General features: G+C 37.1%; 1 protein-coding gene across 2 annotated transcripts; it reads left to right on the top strand.

Annotated features, from left to right (window-relative positions):
• The first annotated feature begins 7,586 nt into the window (after window positions 1–7,586).
• Window positions 7,587–12,849, top strand: LOC142643013 (uncharacterized). 2 transcript variants are annotated; one of them, XM_075817537.1, is made up of 6 exons: window positions 7,587–8,533; window positions 8,656–8,877; window positions 8,970–10,007; window positions 10,288–10,491; window positions 10,588–11,025; window positions 12,354–12,849. In XM_075817537.1, exons 1-5 carry the CDS (start codon window positions 7,822–7,824, stop codon window positions 11,001–11,003), a joined length of 2,592 nt encoding a protein of 863 aa, XP_075673652.1. In that variant the 5' UTR covers window positions 7,587–7,821; the 3' UTR covers window positions 11,004–11,025; window positions 12,354–12,849. The 2 variants fall into 2 exon arrangements, with proteins under 2 accessions (XP_075673652.1, XP_075673661.1); XM_075817546.1 differs by having other exon boundaries at window positions 12,341–12,849.
• Window positions 12,850–13,519: the final 670 nt, after the last annotated feature.

Raw genomic sequence — 13,519 nt, 5'->3', positions numbered from 1 at the left:
TCCCATTACTTATTTTTGGGAAAGTAGAACTGAGCATTTGATTACTTTGCTCTTTGTCTTCTGTTCTTGCTCTCTCCCACGCAATTCTCTTTGGCTCTTTGGATTTTCATTATCAACTACGAACAAGGAAATATTTTATAGAAGATTCTTATTCGACCTTTGTGTAGAAGTGCATCCAACACAAAAGTCGTCTAAGTTCTACATTGAGTGATATAAATCAACCTTAAAAATAACACATTTCTGTTATTCTATAATTCTATGAGATTGTTTCTAAACTTAGTTTAAGTTTCTATTCTTCTTGTTATTTTTTGGATTAAACTTGTTTTTTTCACTAAAGATTTTGTTCATTCACTAAGAATATTTCCATCATTAAACTCACGGTAGATAAGAAGTGGCCCTGTTACTACATTTGCATTTTTTAGTATGGATTTGATAAGTCTCAAAATAACTCAATGTTTCACGCGCCATTCTCTTTCATTCTTTCTTAAGCTCTTAATCCAACAACGTAGAGAGAATAAAAGGTCAAAAGTTGCGGCTGACCTCTAACTAGTAGGTTCCTCAGTGTGTGTTTAATTACTAAAATACCATCATAACTCTATTTTTATAACTTGTATACGCCTAAAATGTGGTTTCAGTTTTCATAACTCGTCACTCAAAAATCAAAGAATTAAGTGATGGAAACAAAAACAGGAAACACAGTCAAACAAGCTTTTTAGTGGATTTCACTTATTTTGAGCTATGGATGATGAAAATAAAGTTATGAGTGATAAAAACATAAAAACTAAACAGCCTCTAAATCAGGAACAACTAATTTAAGAACCCAAATTTTTTTTATTAACTACGTATCTGATTTGTTGTGATTGGTGGTAGATAATAAATTTTTTTTTTTTTGGGGTTAAAAGGAAACTTCGTTAAAGACCTAACTTAGCCAAAGTGGCAAAAGTAGCTGCTGAAAGCCTACAATAATAAAACCCAGTAGCATCCAAATTAAAAAGGGAAGTAACTTCAACAAAGGGGGAAATATCAAAAAATAACAAAATCCTCCTAGAGAGAACATCCACCTTTTGCTAGAGCGTCGTTGCATTTATTTGCTTTCCGAAATACATGCTCCACTCTGACTTGACGAAAGCTGCCTAGCAATGACCTGCAATCATGAAGAAGGGGAGAATATGGTCTATTAGCATTGATTTTAGATTTAACCAGATCCACAGTCACTTTAGCATCAAGCTCCACTTCTAAATTCTGGATACCAATATCAAAAGCTAACCGCAGGCCATCTCTAAGAGCCCAGAACTCAGCCATAATACTTGAAGCATACCCAATGGACCTTGAGAAACCTTTAACCCAGTTGCCAAGGCTATCTCTGATGAGATCTCCCCACCCTGCCTTCCCTCGATTGCCAAAGGAGGCTCCATCTGTGTTTAGTTTAAACCAACCCGAAGGTGGTTTACCCCATCTCACAGGAATGATCCACCTTGTGTTTCTGGTATCTTACTTTTCCGACACAAAAGAAATATTCCAAAGCCTGGCTTTTACACTGGCCATGGAGGCTGAGATTAAGGTGGGAGTTATCAATTACTACTATGTTCTCGCGCTTCCAATGGTTCCAGATAGCAAAGGGGAATAGGATATTCCATTAAATGGTATATCGGTGAACAATGCTACTCTGGCAATTAACCTTTAGCCAATCGCATAAGCTGCCATTAGAGGAGGTGATTAGAGGATAAGGAAACCGAATCTTGCTCCAAAAGTCTCGGGCATAAGCACATTCTCGAAGCAAGTGGACGATAGTTTCGCATTGATAGTTACACAGAGGGCAAGTATTTCCACAATTAATGCCTCAAGAAGCTAGTACATCTCTAACAGGAACGCTGTTGTGGTGGAATAGCCAGAGGAAGTTTATGATTCTTGGCTGCATGTCAAGTTTCCAAATCCAATGTCCTAGCTAGGAAAGGAGGTTCAGGTTCATGGGCAGCTCTAGCCAAGAGATAAGCAGAGTTGGTGGTAAACTCCCCATCTTTTGAATGCTTCCACATAATTGTATATTCTTCTTCATTACCATATTCTTGAAAAGGAATGGCTTTAATCCATTCACACTCATGTCACAAGTCAGAAACAGCAAGGTTCATTTCATCCCTAGTCAAAAGGCCTTCAACGAGATCTCTTAGGGAATGTCCTCTAATCCAAATATCAGTCCACAAATTTTTCCTCCAACCATTCCCTACTCCCCAACAGATTCCCTTGGAGAATATTGGAAATCCCAGCTTGATGGCTGTCCAGTTGGGGGATGAGGGAAGTTTATCTGGGTCTTCAGATCTTCTCCTAGTACTCGTTGAGAATCTTTTTTTTCCAAATAGCATCTTCTTCCTGATACATCCTCATGTGAATGATGTGTTGAAAAATACACACACCCGTATATATATATAAGTATTATTTGTGATTTTGTAAACAAATTATATATCAAACTGAAATTTTATAAGCTATGTTATTGCGTAAAAGAAATATGTAACAAGTAGTCGTAGACTTACAAACAAGAGGAAAAAGAATACATAACATTATTTGATTAAGGCCAGTGTTTTACACTAAGTTATTGGGCCAGTGCGCACTAGAATTTTTTTTTTTTTTTTTTTTGCCTCTCTCTAAATGGGTTTTTTATAGATCAAAACAAAAACTTTTTGCATGCAATTTGGGACCAAATATTGATAGAAAATCCGTAATTTTTCAAAACAATTGCCACCGTTCATGATGAACAGACACTCTTTTGAATGGAAAAAAAAAATTTTAATTAAAAAATTTGATGAATAGACACTATTCTGACTATTATTTTTTAAATAAATATTTAATTAGATCCATGACCAACCCATCGCAATCCATAACGGTTTGGTTCGGGGCAAAGTGAGGCAAGGCATGAGTGGTCGTTGTTCCCAGGAACTAGAAATTTGTTTTTTTTTTTTTTTTCTCTCTATCTTAGTGGACTCTTTATGGAAAATTAAATAAATAAAATAAGGCTAACATATTATTTTTGTTCCTAAAGTTTGCATGAAATTTTATTTTTCGTCCAAAAATTTTTTAAAGAGATTTTCCAATAGTTTAGGTATGAACATAACTTTTTACAATAACTTAGGAATAAAAATCAAACTCTTTAAATTGAAAATTAATAACTAGAACATTTTCAATTGTTTAGGGAAAAAAAAAAAAAAAACTTTTTTAAAGATGAACATAATACTTCAGCTAGAAATAAATTTCTCTGTCTGAGTGGACTTTTTATGGACCAAAAAAAAACTTTTGAATGCATGAGGAGATGTAAAAAATTTTGTGAGGGTTCGGAATAAATTGTAAATGTTCATGGTGAACGAACACACTGTTCTGAATGCGATGGCCCTTGGGGCCCAGGTATGTGTTTAAGAAAAGGGTATATATTCCTTCCAGTAAAACTTTCCAACGTGAAAACATGTGTTTCACTGCCCTCAACTAATGTTCAAGTAAATAACCCATTTATTTTGGCTTAAAGTTAGCCAAAAAAATCCATTCTCAAAATCAATATACTCACATGATATATATATATATATATATATATATATATATATATATATGTGTGTGTGTGTGTGTGTGTGTGTGTGTGTGTGTGTGTGTGTGTGTGTGTGTGTGTGTGTGTGTGTGTGTAAAGTAGTGATTTGACTTCTTCTTTTTTAGAGGTAAAGTAGTGATTTTACTTCAATAACAACTTATCATCTCAATTAAATTGTAATGCAATTTTTATTTTTATATAACTTGTGCCAAATTTTTATCTTTCTTTGTTAAATATATTATTTCTTTCAAGAACTTTGTGTAATTTTGGCCAAAAGGCTTGGGATATGACAAATTTTTTTGTATGTCTGTAATTATTTTAGTTACAATTAAGGAGGATGGAGATTCAATCATTTCTTTTCTTATTCTTTTTTTTTTTTTTTATAGAGGAGAGGGACATTCAATGCTAATTTTTTTAAATATAAATAAATAAAAAAGAGACAACCCCACTAAATTACAAGATTTTGACACATAAATATTTTACTTATTTTATACATAGATTATGAGAGAAGCCAGAAAGACAGGTGTGGATTGGGGACATAAAACAACACACACACACACACACACACACACACACACACACAAAAAGATGTATTATCATTTACAACAAACCAATAAAACAAAGGGTCATTTAATATATGCCCTTAGAGTACAAATAAATCATTCTTTTTTTAAAAACAATTTTAAAGAATTGAAAAAAATTGTAAAAAAAAATGTTGATAATTTTTTGGCGTAAATGCACTTTTAGTCCTTACATTTTGACGTTTTTTCATTTTAGTCCCTACATTTTATTTTTACCACTTTTAGTCCCTAAACCAATTTACACATGTTATTTTTGTCCTTTCCGTCAGTCAACCGACGGAAATTGCCGAGGTGACAGCCAGAGACATTAAAATATTATTAAAAATGTCACGTCAGCATTTATTTTTTTTTTTAAATTAATCAATTTTAATTAAATAAAAAACAGAAATAAAATAAAAAATCACTAAAATTAAGATAAAAAAACTCTCTGGTGTTTTCTCTTCATCTCATTTTCTTAAATTAGTTTTTCTTCTCTCTCTCATCCATCTCACTTTCTCATTCTCTTCTCCGATCTCACTTTCTCATTCTCTTCTCTCTCTCTCTCTCTCTCTCTCTCTCTCTCTCTCTCTCTCTCTCTCTCTCTCTCTCTCATTCGCGTTTCTCATTCGTGGTACCTGGTGGTGCAGTGGCTCGTGCTGACTGTGGTGGGTTAAGATCGGGGTGGGGTGGGTTGAGGTTGGTCTGTGATGGATGGGTTGAGATTGGGGTGGGGTGGATGGGTTGAGATCGGCTGGGGTGGGTTGAGGTTGGTCTGGGTTGGGTGAGTTGAGATCGAGGTTTGGTGGATAGGTTGAGATCGGCTGGGGTGGATTGAGGTTGGTCTGGGTTGGGTGGGTTGAGATCGGGGTTTGGTGGATGGGTTGAGATCGGCTGGGGTGGGTTGAGGTTGGTCTGGGTTGGGTGGGTTTGAGATCGGGGTGGCTAGGGTGGGTTGAGGTTGGTCTGGGTTGGATGGGTTGGGTGGGTTGAGATTGGGGTGGGGTGGGTTGAGACCGACTGGGGTAGCTGGGGTTGAGCTCAGAAGAGAGGGCGAGATGGGTCAGACTGGGTTAACTTGGGACTTGGGGCTTGGGGCTTGGGTCGGCGATGAGGGCGATATGTGTCAGTGTTGGGGCAGGGGAGTTGGGTCGGTGAGGAGTGGAGGAAGAAAGAAAGAAAAATGAAAAGGAGAAAAGTATCGATGGCTTAGGTCGGTGGTGAGTGGAGGAAGAGGTGGTCGAAGCTGGGCAGTCAAATGGGGCATGTGGTGTTTTGGGTTTGTTAGAGATTGAGAGTTGGGTTTGGGTTTGTGATCTTTGTGTTCTGGGTTTCCTCGGCATTTGATTCGTGATCTTGGGTTTGATTTTCTGAGTTTGTGTTCTTTGATTTTCTGGGTTTGTGTTATTGTGTTCATAGGCATTTGATTTTATTATTTTTAATTCTGCTTTTTTTTTAATAGTTAAAATTGACAAATTATTTATAAAAAATGCTGACGTGGCATTTTTAATAATATTTTAATGTCTCCGGCTGCCACCTCAGCAATTTTCTTCGGTTGACTGACGGAAAGGACGAAAATAACAAGCGTAAATTGGTTTAGGGACTAAAAGTAATAAAAATAAAATGTAGGGACTAAAATAAAAAAAAGTCAAAATATAAAGATTAAAAGTGCATTTACGATTTTTTTTTTTTTTTTTTCATAAAATTATTTGCTAATATATGCTTTAGAAGCACACTTTAATAAAACCCCTGACACAATAATGATAGTGGACCAAAGAGCTTGGAAAATGAGTCCTTTGATGTGTGTATTCTGTACTGCTTAACTCCAAGCCTTAACTCTTAACTCTCAAGAAAACAACTTTATCAAAAAAAGTCTCAAGAAAAGAACATTTTTAGTACCAACACCAAACACTCCCCTGTTCCCTCCACTCCAGTCCACCATCTTCTTTGCTGCTTTACTTTCTTCTCTCAATTCAATAATGTCAGCTTTGGGAGCGTCTTCTTCTACTCCTGCTTTTGCTACTTCATCGTCATCATAGTTATTCAGTGGTAAGTGAAGTACTTCTTCTTCTTAGACATTTTCACAATCATAAACCCAAGTCAAATGCATGCCAAGAGTTATCACTTTTCAATATAAATGCCTTAAAATTTCTTCTTTATTTATTATTAACTTTCTAGCTGATTATATCTTACACTTTACTCAATAATTGTTGTTCTGCAAGAAAAACTTAATTGATGTTATTATGTCAAGTTGACAGATGACAAGGAAAAAAGCTAATCAAGTTGACTTTATAGATCGACTAAGCTTGTTATTATAAGAAACTAAATATTTTTTTGTTGATTAATCTCTTGGTATCACATTCAACCACAACCAAATATTCCATGTCTCATCCGGAGAGGTTTATTATTCTCCCATCTTCAGAAAACTCTCATCTTTATTTTCCATTACATACAAATTTCATAATTATTCTGTGGAAAAGCACTCCTCTTTACCATGTACATATGATCTTAAATCATCATATGCTATCTCCCGTGGAAAATTGAACCATTGTAATAGCTTTGCTGCCCTCTTCTGAGCTAGAGAGCTACCCAATAATGCCACCTCAAAAAGTACCATAAAAATTCCTGACTTGGCCTCTTGTTTTTTATTTTCAATTGGGCTGAGCTTTGATGGAACTAAAATCATTAATATGTAACCTAATAATTCTTGGCATTTGGGTTATCTTCCCATGCTATGAAGTTGTTATAGAGTTGAAAAAAACATGGATTTTGTTACTCATCTTGAGACACTCTGATTCAACGTTCACTGGCAGTTGATGCAATCCACAAAAGCTTTTGGATGATTGTTTAAAATCAGTATGTCTTGGGTGGAAAATTTTAAGTTTTGCTGGATCATGTCTCTTGTAAAACCTTCTTGCTGGACAAGTTTTTTGTCAGATTTATGGTGTCTATCGTATATTTCGTGGTTGTGTTTATATATTGGAATTATGTTGGAAGTCAATTATAGAGGACAGCAGTATGAAGTTATGAGGGAAAGGAATATCATAAACGAGGTTATAGAGCTTAAAAATTAGAAGAGGTAGCATTTATTCTAGATACAGCTTCTCTTATTTATCATTTTGGTGATGTGGTTGGTTTGTCCTTTACAGTTTGAAGTTTGAACAACTTGTCAAATATGAACTAAAGCATTAAATTAATTTATTTTTAGTTCATATTTATTGACTTTTGAGTAAATGGAAGCTTGCATTCTTTTTTAATGTGAATGAGTTTATCTTGAATGATCATCCTCTACAATTTGCTATATGGACAGGATTACAGTAGAGTAACTACTTATATGATCTCCTGAGCATATGGACATCTTATTTGCAAAAATAGTTTTTTATCCTCTAAACATGTGTTCTTTTCTCTTTTTAAGTTTTTATTTGAACTGATAGCTCTCATATTTCTTTGGTTAGAAGACTTCTCTTGGAGGATTTGGGACAACTCTTACTTAAACAAGACCCTTGAGAAGCACAAATTAATAATCACAACTGGAATTTGGAACTAGGATATTTGGTTCCTCCACACCTCTTGTTGCAACAAGTCAGTCTGCATCTGGTGCAAGTAGCACCCCTGCCTTTAGTGTTATACCATGAATTCATTTAGTGCTACAAGTACACCTGCCATTGGTGCTATGACCACCCCTCCCTTTGCGTTATGAGCACCCCTGCCTTTACCGTTATGAGCACCCCAACCTTTAGTTCAACAAGTCCTGCAAGGATTGAAATCATTGTGTCGAGTGTCCCTGTATTTAGATCTGATGGAGCATTTGGAGCTACAAGCAGTCCTATATTCGGTTCGTCCAATACTTCTGTATTGGGTTCTTCAAGCACTCATACATTTGGTGTCTCAAGCACACCAACATGTGGTGCCTTAAGTACTCCAGCTTTTGTGTCTTCTAGTGTCCCTTCCTTCAGTGTTGGGTCCACTTTAGATTTTGGTCAATCAACTTCTGCAATTAGTGCTGCAAGCACACCTACATTTGGTGTTATGAGCACCCTTGCCTTTAGTGTTACAAGCACCCCAACCTTTAGTTCAACAGCAAGTCCTGCATTCTTTGTGTCAATTACCCCCGTATTTGGTTCTAGTGGAGCAATTGAAGCTTCAAGCAGCCATATATTTGGTTCATCTAGTAATTCTATGTTTGGTTCATCAAGCACTCCTGCATTTGGTGCCTCAAGCATGCCAACGCTTGGTGTCTCAAATACTCCTGCATTTGGTTCCTTAAGTGCTTCTGCTTTTGGGGCTTCTAGCACCCCATCTTTCAGCGTTGGTTCCACTTCAGCCGTTGGCCAATCAACTTCTGCATTTGGTAGCAGCCCATTTGGTACCACTACCACTCCTTTTCGAGCTCAGAATTCTCCTTTTGGTAAGTTATTTTGTGACAAGCTTCCTTATTTGTATGGCGGACTTTTGTAGGATCATTCATCTTTATTTTTTTATCTTAATCAATAATTATTGAAATTTTTCTCCATATGAGCTGTTGTATAGGAGCCCAGACTACAACGCTAACATTTGGTAGCACTAGCTTTGGGAAGTTGCCTTTTTGGAGTCAATGTGGGGGAAGTAGAGTAGCTGCATACGCTCCAACAACTGAAGTTTATAATGATACACCAACTAATGGGAAGTTAGAGTCAATATCAGCCATGCCTGTCTACAAAGATAAAATTCATGAGGAGCTGAGATGGGAGGACTATCAATTGGGAGATAAAGGTACATTTTTTAAGATGTGTCAAAATTCTAAAATTTTTATGGTGCTTACAGCCAACTATAATAAGACTTTATATTATAATTTGAAATTTCAGGTGGACCAGCTCTGACCACCTCTGCCGTTAGTGCTACGTGCACCCCAACCTTTATTTCAACAGAAACTCCTACATTTGGTAGCATAGGGATTACATTTGGTGTGTCAAGTGCCCCTGTATTTGGATCTGGCAGAGCATTTGGAGGTTCAAGCACACCTGCATTTGGTGCTACGAGCACGCCTGCATTTGGTGCTACGAGCACCCCAGCCTTTGGTACAACAGCAACTCCTGTATTTGGTAGCAAAGGGACAACATTCGGAGTGTCAAGTGCCCCTGCATTTGGATCTGGTGGAGCATTTGGAGCTTCAAGCAGTCCTATATCTAGTTCTTCAAGCACCCCTGCATTTGGTGCATCAAGCATGACTGCATTTAGTGTCTCAAGCACGCCTGCGCTTGGTACCATAACTACTACTGCATTTGGTGCTACGAGCACCCCAGCCTTTGGTACAACAGCAACTCCCGCATTTGGTAGCAAAGGGACAACATTTGGTTGGTCAAGTGCCCCTGCATTTGGATCTGGTGGAGCATTTGGAGCTTCAAGTTGTCCTATATCTAGTTCTTCAAGCACATCTGCATTTGGTGCGTCGAGCATGACTGCATTTAGTGTCTCCAGCACGCCTGCGCTTGGTACCTTAACTTCTGCATTTGGTGCCTCAACTAGGTCTGCTTTTAGGGCTTCGAGCATGCCTGCATTTTGTTTTACAAGCAACCCAGCCTTTGGTACAACAGTAACTCCTGCATCTGGTAGCAAAGGGACAACATTCGGTGTGTCAAGTGCCCCTGTATTTGGAGCTTCAAGCAGTCCTATATCTAGTTCTTCAAGCACACCTGCATTTGGTGCGTCAAGCACTACTGCATTTAGTGTCTCAAGCACGCCTGCACTTGGTACCTTAACTACTCCTGCATTTGGTGCCTCAATTACGCCTGCTTTTGGGGCTTCAAATGCACCATCCTTCAGCTTTGGGTCCACTTCAGCATTTGGTAGCAGCCCATTTGGTACCACCACTACTCCATTTGGAGCCCAGAGTTCTCCCTTTGGTGAGTTATTTTGTGCCAAGTTTCTTTGTTTTTGAAAGGAATTTTGTTAGGATATACATCTTTAATTTGGTATCTTATTCAATGTCCTTTTGGGTCCAGCTTTTTTGATAACTCTTAACTTTTACGTATAGCTTTTTGAAACCTCACTTTTTTAAAGTACAAGCATACTTTAACACATTTTCAGCAAAAAACAATCAGCAAAAAGTTAAATAAGCTGATGTCAAATACACACTTAATAATCATTAAACTTGGTCTCCTCTCCTTATGAGCTACTGTACAGGAGCTCAACCTACAACAACATTTTGTAGCACTGGCTTCGGGCTTGGGAGTAAACGTGAGGGAAGTAGAGTAGCTGCGTACACTCCAACATCCGAAGCAGATGGCTGTGCACAGGCAGAATTAGAATCAATATCAGCCATGCCTGAATACAAAGATAAAAGTCATGAGGAGTTGAGATGGGAGGACTATCAATTGGGAGATAAAAGTACATTTTTTTAAATGAGTCAAAATTTAAGAATTCTTATGGTGCTTACTGCCAGTGATAATAACCAACACTTTACATTATAATTTAAAATTTCAGGTAGACCACTTCATCTTCCTGCTGGTGGGTTTTGCTTTGGTTTGTCTCCCTCACCAACATATGGCCAATCAGCTGCAAGTCCTAGCCTTGGTGGTTTAACTTTTGCTGGGTCAGCTACTCCTACGTTCGGTTCTTCACCTTTTAGCACGTCAACTTCATCCAGCCTTTTTGGATCAACATCATTATCAACAACAAATGTATTTGGATTTAGTTCATCTCCATCTATTTTTGGTCCACCATCCTCTCTCTTCAACTCTGGTCCATCTCAGGCAACAAATCCAGCATTAGGTAGTTACTCTCAGTCATCCCCACTGTTCCAATCATCTACTCCTGCAATTGGGCAGACAGGCTCTACTTTTGGACAGACAACTTCCCTTGGGCAGAGTACAAGTTCACCCATTGGTCAAGGAATATAGTGCTTCCTCTACTGGATTTAGAGTAAGTACTTCATTGAGCACATTGCCCCTTATTAATTCCAGCAACTCATTCATTAGGATTCAATCAATGAAATGCAAATAGCTCTATAATTTATTGAAGTTTTTCTCATTTTGTCATTTTTAGATCTTTTTGTTTCATTTGTTTGATGTAGATTTTGAAAGAAAATAGAAAAATAATTAATAATATGATTTCTAGTATGAGTTTCTTCAATTTTGGTTCGATGATGCCTCTATTCTGTTTCCGATACTCATCTGTGCTATGCTGTGTTGATTGGAGCAAGAGGAAAAGATTCCTTCCCATTTTTCTCTCTTTGTTAGGTTCTAATATTGGTCATTTCCAACTTATTATCTCAAATGGGTCTTGATTTAATTGCACAATGTATGATCGGATGGGAAAGGGACGTAAGAGGCAAGAAATGTAGTGGATACTATAGGAGTTGGCTCATGTTTGTTTGACGGCCACTAGCCAAAGGGCCTTATGGGCTGAACAGAGCCTAACAAGAGAAACCAAGTGGGTATTTTGGGAATTTGTACCGGGTAGGGTTATGATATATATAAACACTGTTGTAACCCTAATTTCTCATTTAGTGGATTATTAGTTGCTCGCTCCCATGGACAAAGACACATTGCCAAACCACTTAAGTTCTTTGTGTTGATTTCTATCTTCTCTCTTCTTTAATATTGTGTAACCTAATTGTCACAACAAATACAAATAAATTTAGTTTGGAGTACTACTTTGGCAAATTTGGCTTTCATAAAATTCTTCTTTTGTTATATAATTTACACTTGAGCAAAGACTAAAAAAGCTTAATAATGCTATTCATTTGTGTTTATTTATTATGGCTTATTAGCTAGCCATCATATTTTTCCCAAATTCTTGGGTATAGCTTCTTAAAGTCTCATGTTTGTTGGAATTTTTCCTCTCGGACCTTTATGGCCATTATTGTATCAGGCTCTGTCCTGACCAAGCTGTTACTGCTTCCTTTTCTTAGTTAATGAAATTATCTAGTTTACCCAATAAATATATATATATATATGTGTGTGTGTGTGTGTGTGTGTATTAACAAGTAGACACTTATGGCATAGTCTTTATGAGCCACAATTAAAATATTATAGTTTGTTTGTGAGGATTCATTGGTTAGTGTAGAACTACTCTTGTTGAATTATTTAGTGAATGCAAGTATTATATGATTTTGTAAATGTAAGTTGCTTCTTGTTATAGTGCCTGCAATTTCATGCTCATGTTGTCTAATTCTGGTTCATAAGACCAATGTTGAATAAATTTGTTGCTTTAAGGTATATATAATTCTTGACAGTTTCTTTACTCAGCTTCTACTGCTCCCAAAGAAGAGGCACCCATCCCTCTGCCCAACCAGGCCACCAACACCATCGTAGATGCACCTGCACAAGAGGAAGTTAAGGGTGATTAGTCTTTTTAGTCTTCTCAATAGGTGTAGTTGGAGGCAACTGCAAGAGCCATTCCAGTGGATTGAAGCGCCGCTGAACATCTTGATATCAACTTTTTTTGAAGTCGAGTTTTAATTTTCTCTTTTCACTTCTTGTAGCTAGAGTTAAGGTAACCTCTTGGGAGGCTGAAGTCATATATCATATACTGATACTTCTAAATGTGCTGATGTGCTGGCACTAGAAGAGGCTCTGCAGCTGACCTAAGTTCAGAGAAGTGTGTTTTTTATCCTCTTCCATTTGTGAATCTGCATCTTTTGTGGGATTCCCATGAACTTGACATTTGACAACCCTCTGTGTATATAATCAAAGGACACATGCACTTGTATAATATATAATCAATAAAACTTCTTGGTGTAGAGAATGTGTGTAAGTTGAACTGTTTTGGGTTTGTTTAGCAATGAGAGTTGCTTAGAACATTTAGTAGGTGGTTAGGCACCACAACAAGAACACTGAGTTCCAATGAAAAGCGCACAAAAGCTTAAAATCACTAATTCTAAAAAATTCAATACTAAAATGAGAGTGCAAGATTACTTACACAATTTTTCCTACAACTAACAGCCATTAGTTTCTTGCCAAGTGTCAAACTAACACTGATTACATCTAATACAAGTAACTAATTCACCACTTCCCGTCTCAAAAGAAGAATAAAGGTACTTCAAATATAACAAAGTTTAGTTATAGAGTGCGTTAACAACTATTTTTTATTTGTAGATCCTGCTTTGAAGCGCATGGCCATGCATACTCCATAAATTTGTTAGTATCTAAGTAGTTGTCATTGGTCTACCAAAAATTCTGATCAAAGGTGTTCTAGGATCTTTTGATGGGTCAAAAGAAGTTTTCTGAAGTCATGTACAATTAATAGTTAAACACATTAGAGCATTTAGGTGGCAAATTGGCTGTTGTGTTGCTAAGCTTTCTATCTTTTGGTAGAGATTTCTGGATTCTACAGTGGTATCCCTCCCCGTTCCTGAGAGCTACTTTGAGGGAGGAGAGGATACCAGCTATATATTCTTGAGATCGACAATTTC

The sequence above is a fragment of the Castanea sativa genome, chromosome 1 (genome assembly GCF_040712315.1).
Source record: "Castanea sativa cultivar Marrone di Chiusa Pesio chromosome 1, ASM4071231v1".
Classification (NCBI taxonomy): domain Eukaryota; kingdom Viridiplantae; phylum Streptophyta; class Magnoliopsida; order Fagales; family Fagaceae; genus Castanea; species Castanea sativa.
This window is presented reverse-complemented; position numbering and strand designations above follow the sequence as displayed.

Bases quoted from the DNA above. Each gene is read 5' to 3' on its own strand.
- LOC142643013 (XM_075817537.1), top strand. From the start codon at position 7,822: ATGAGCACCCCTGCCTTTACCGTTATGAGCACCCCAACCTTTAGTTCA. The intron at 8,534-8,655 runs GTAAGTTATTTT...GCTGTTGTATAG, and splicing joins AGCTCAGAATTCTCCTTTTG to GAGCCCAGACTACAACGCTA. The intron at 10,492-10,587 runs GTACATTTTTTT...TTAAAATTTCAG, and splicing joins CTATCAATTGGGAGATAAAA to GTAGACCACTTCATCTTCCT.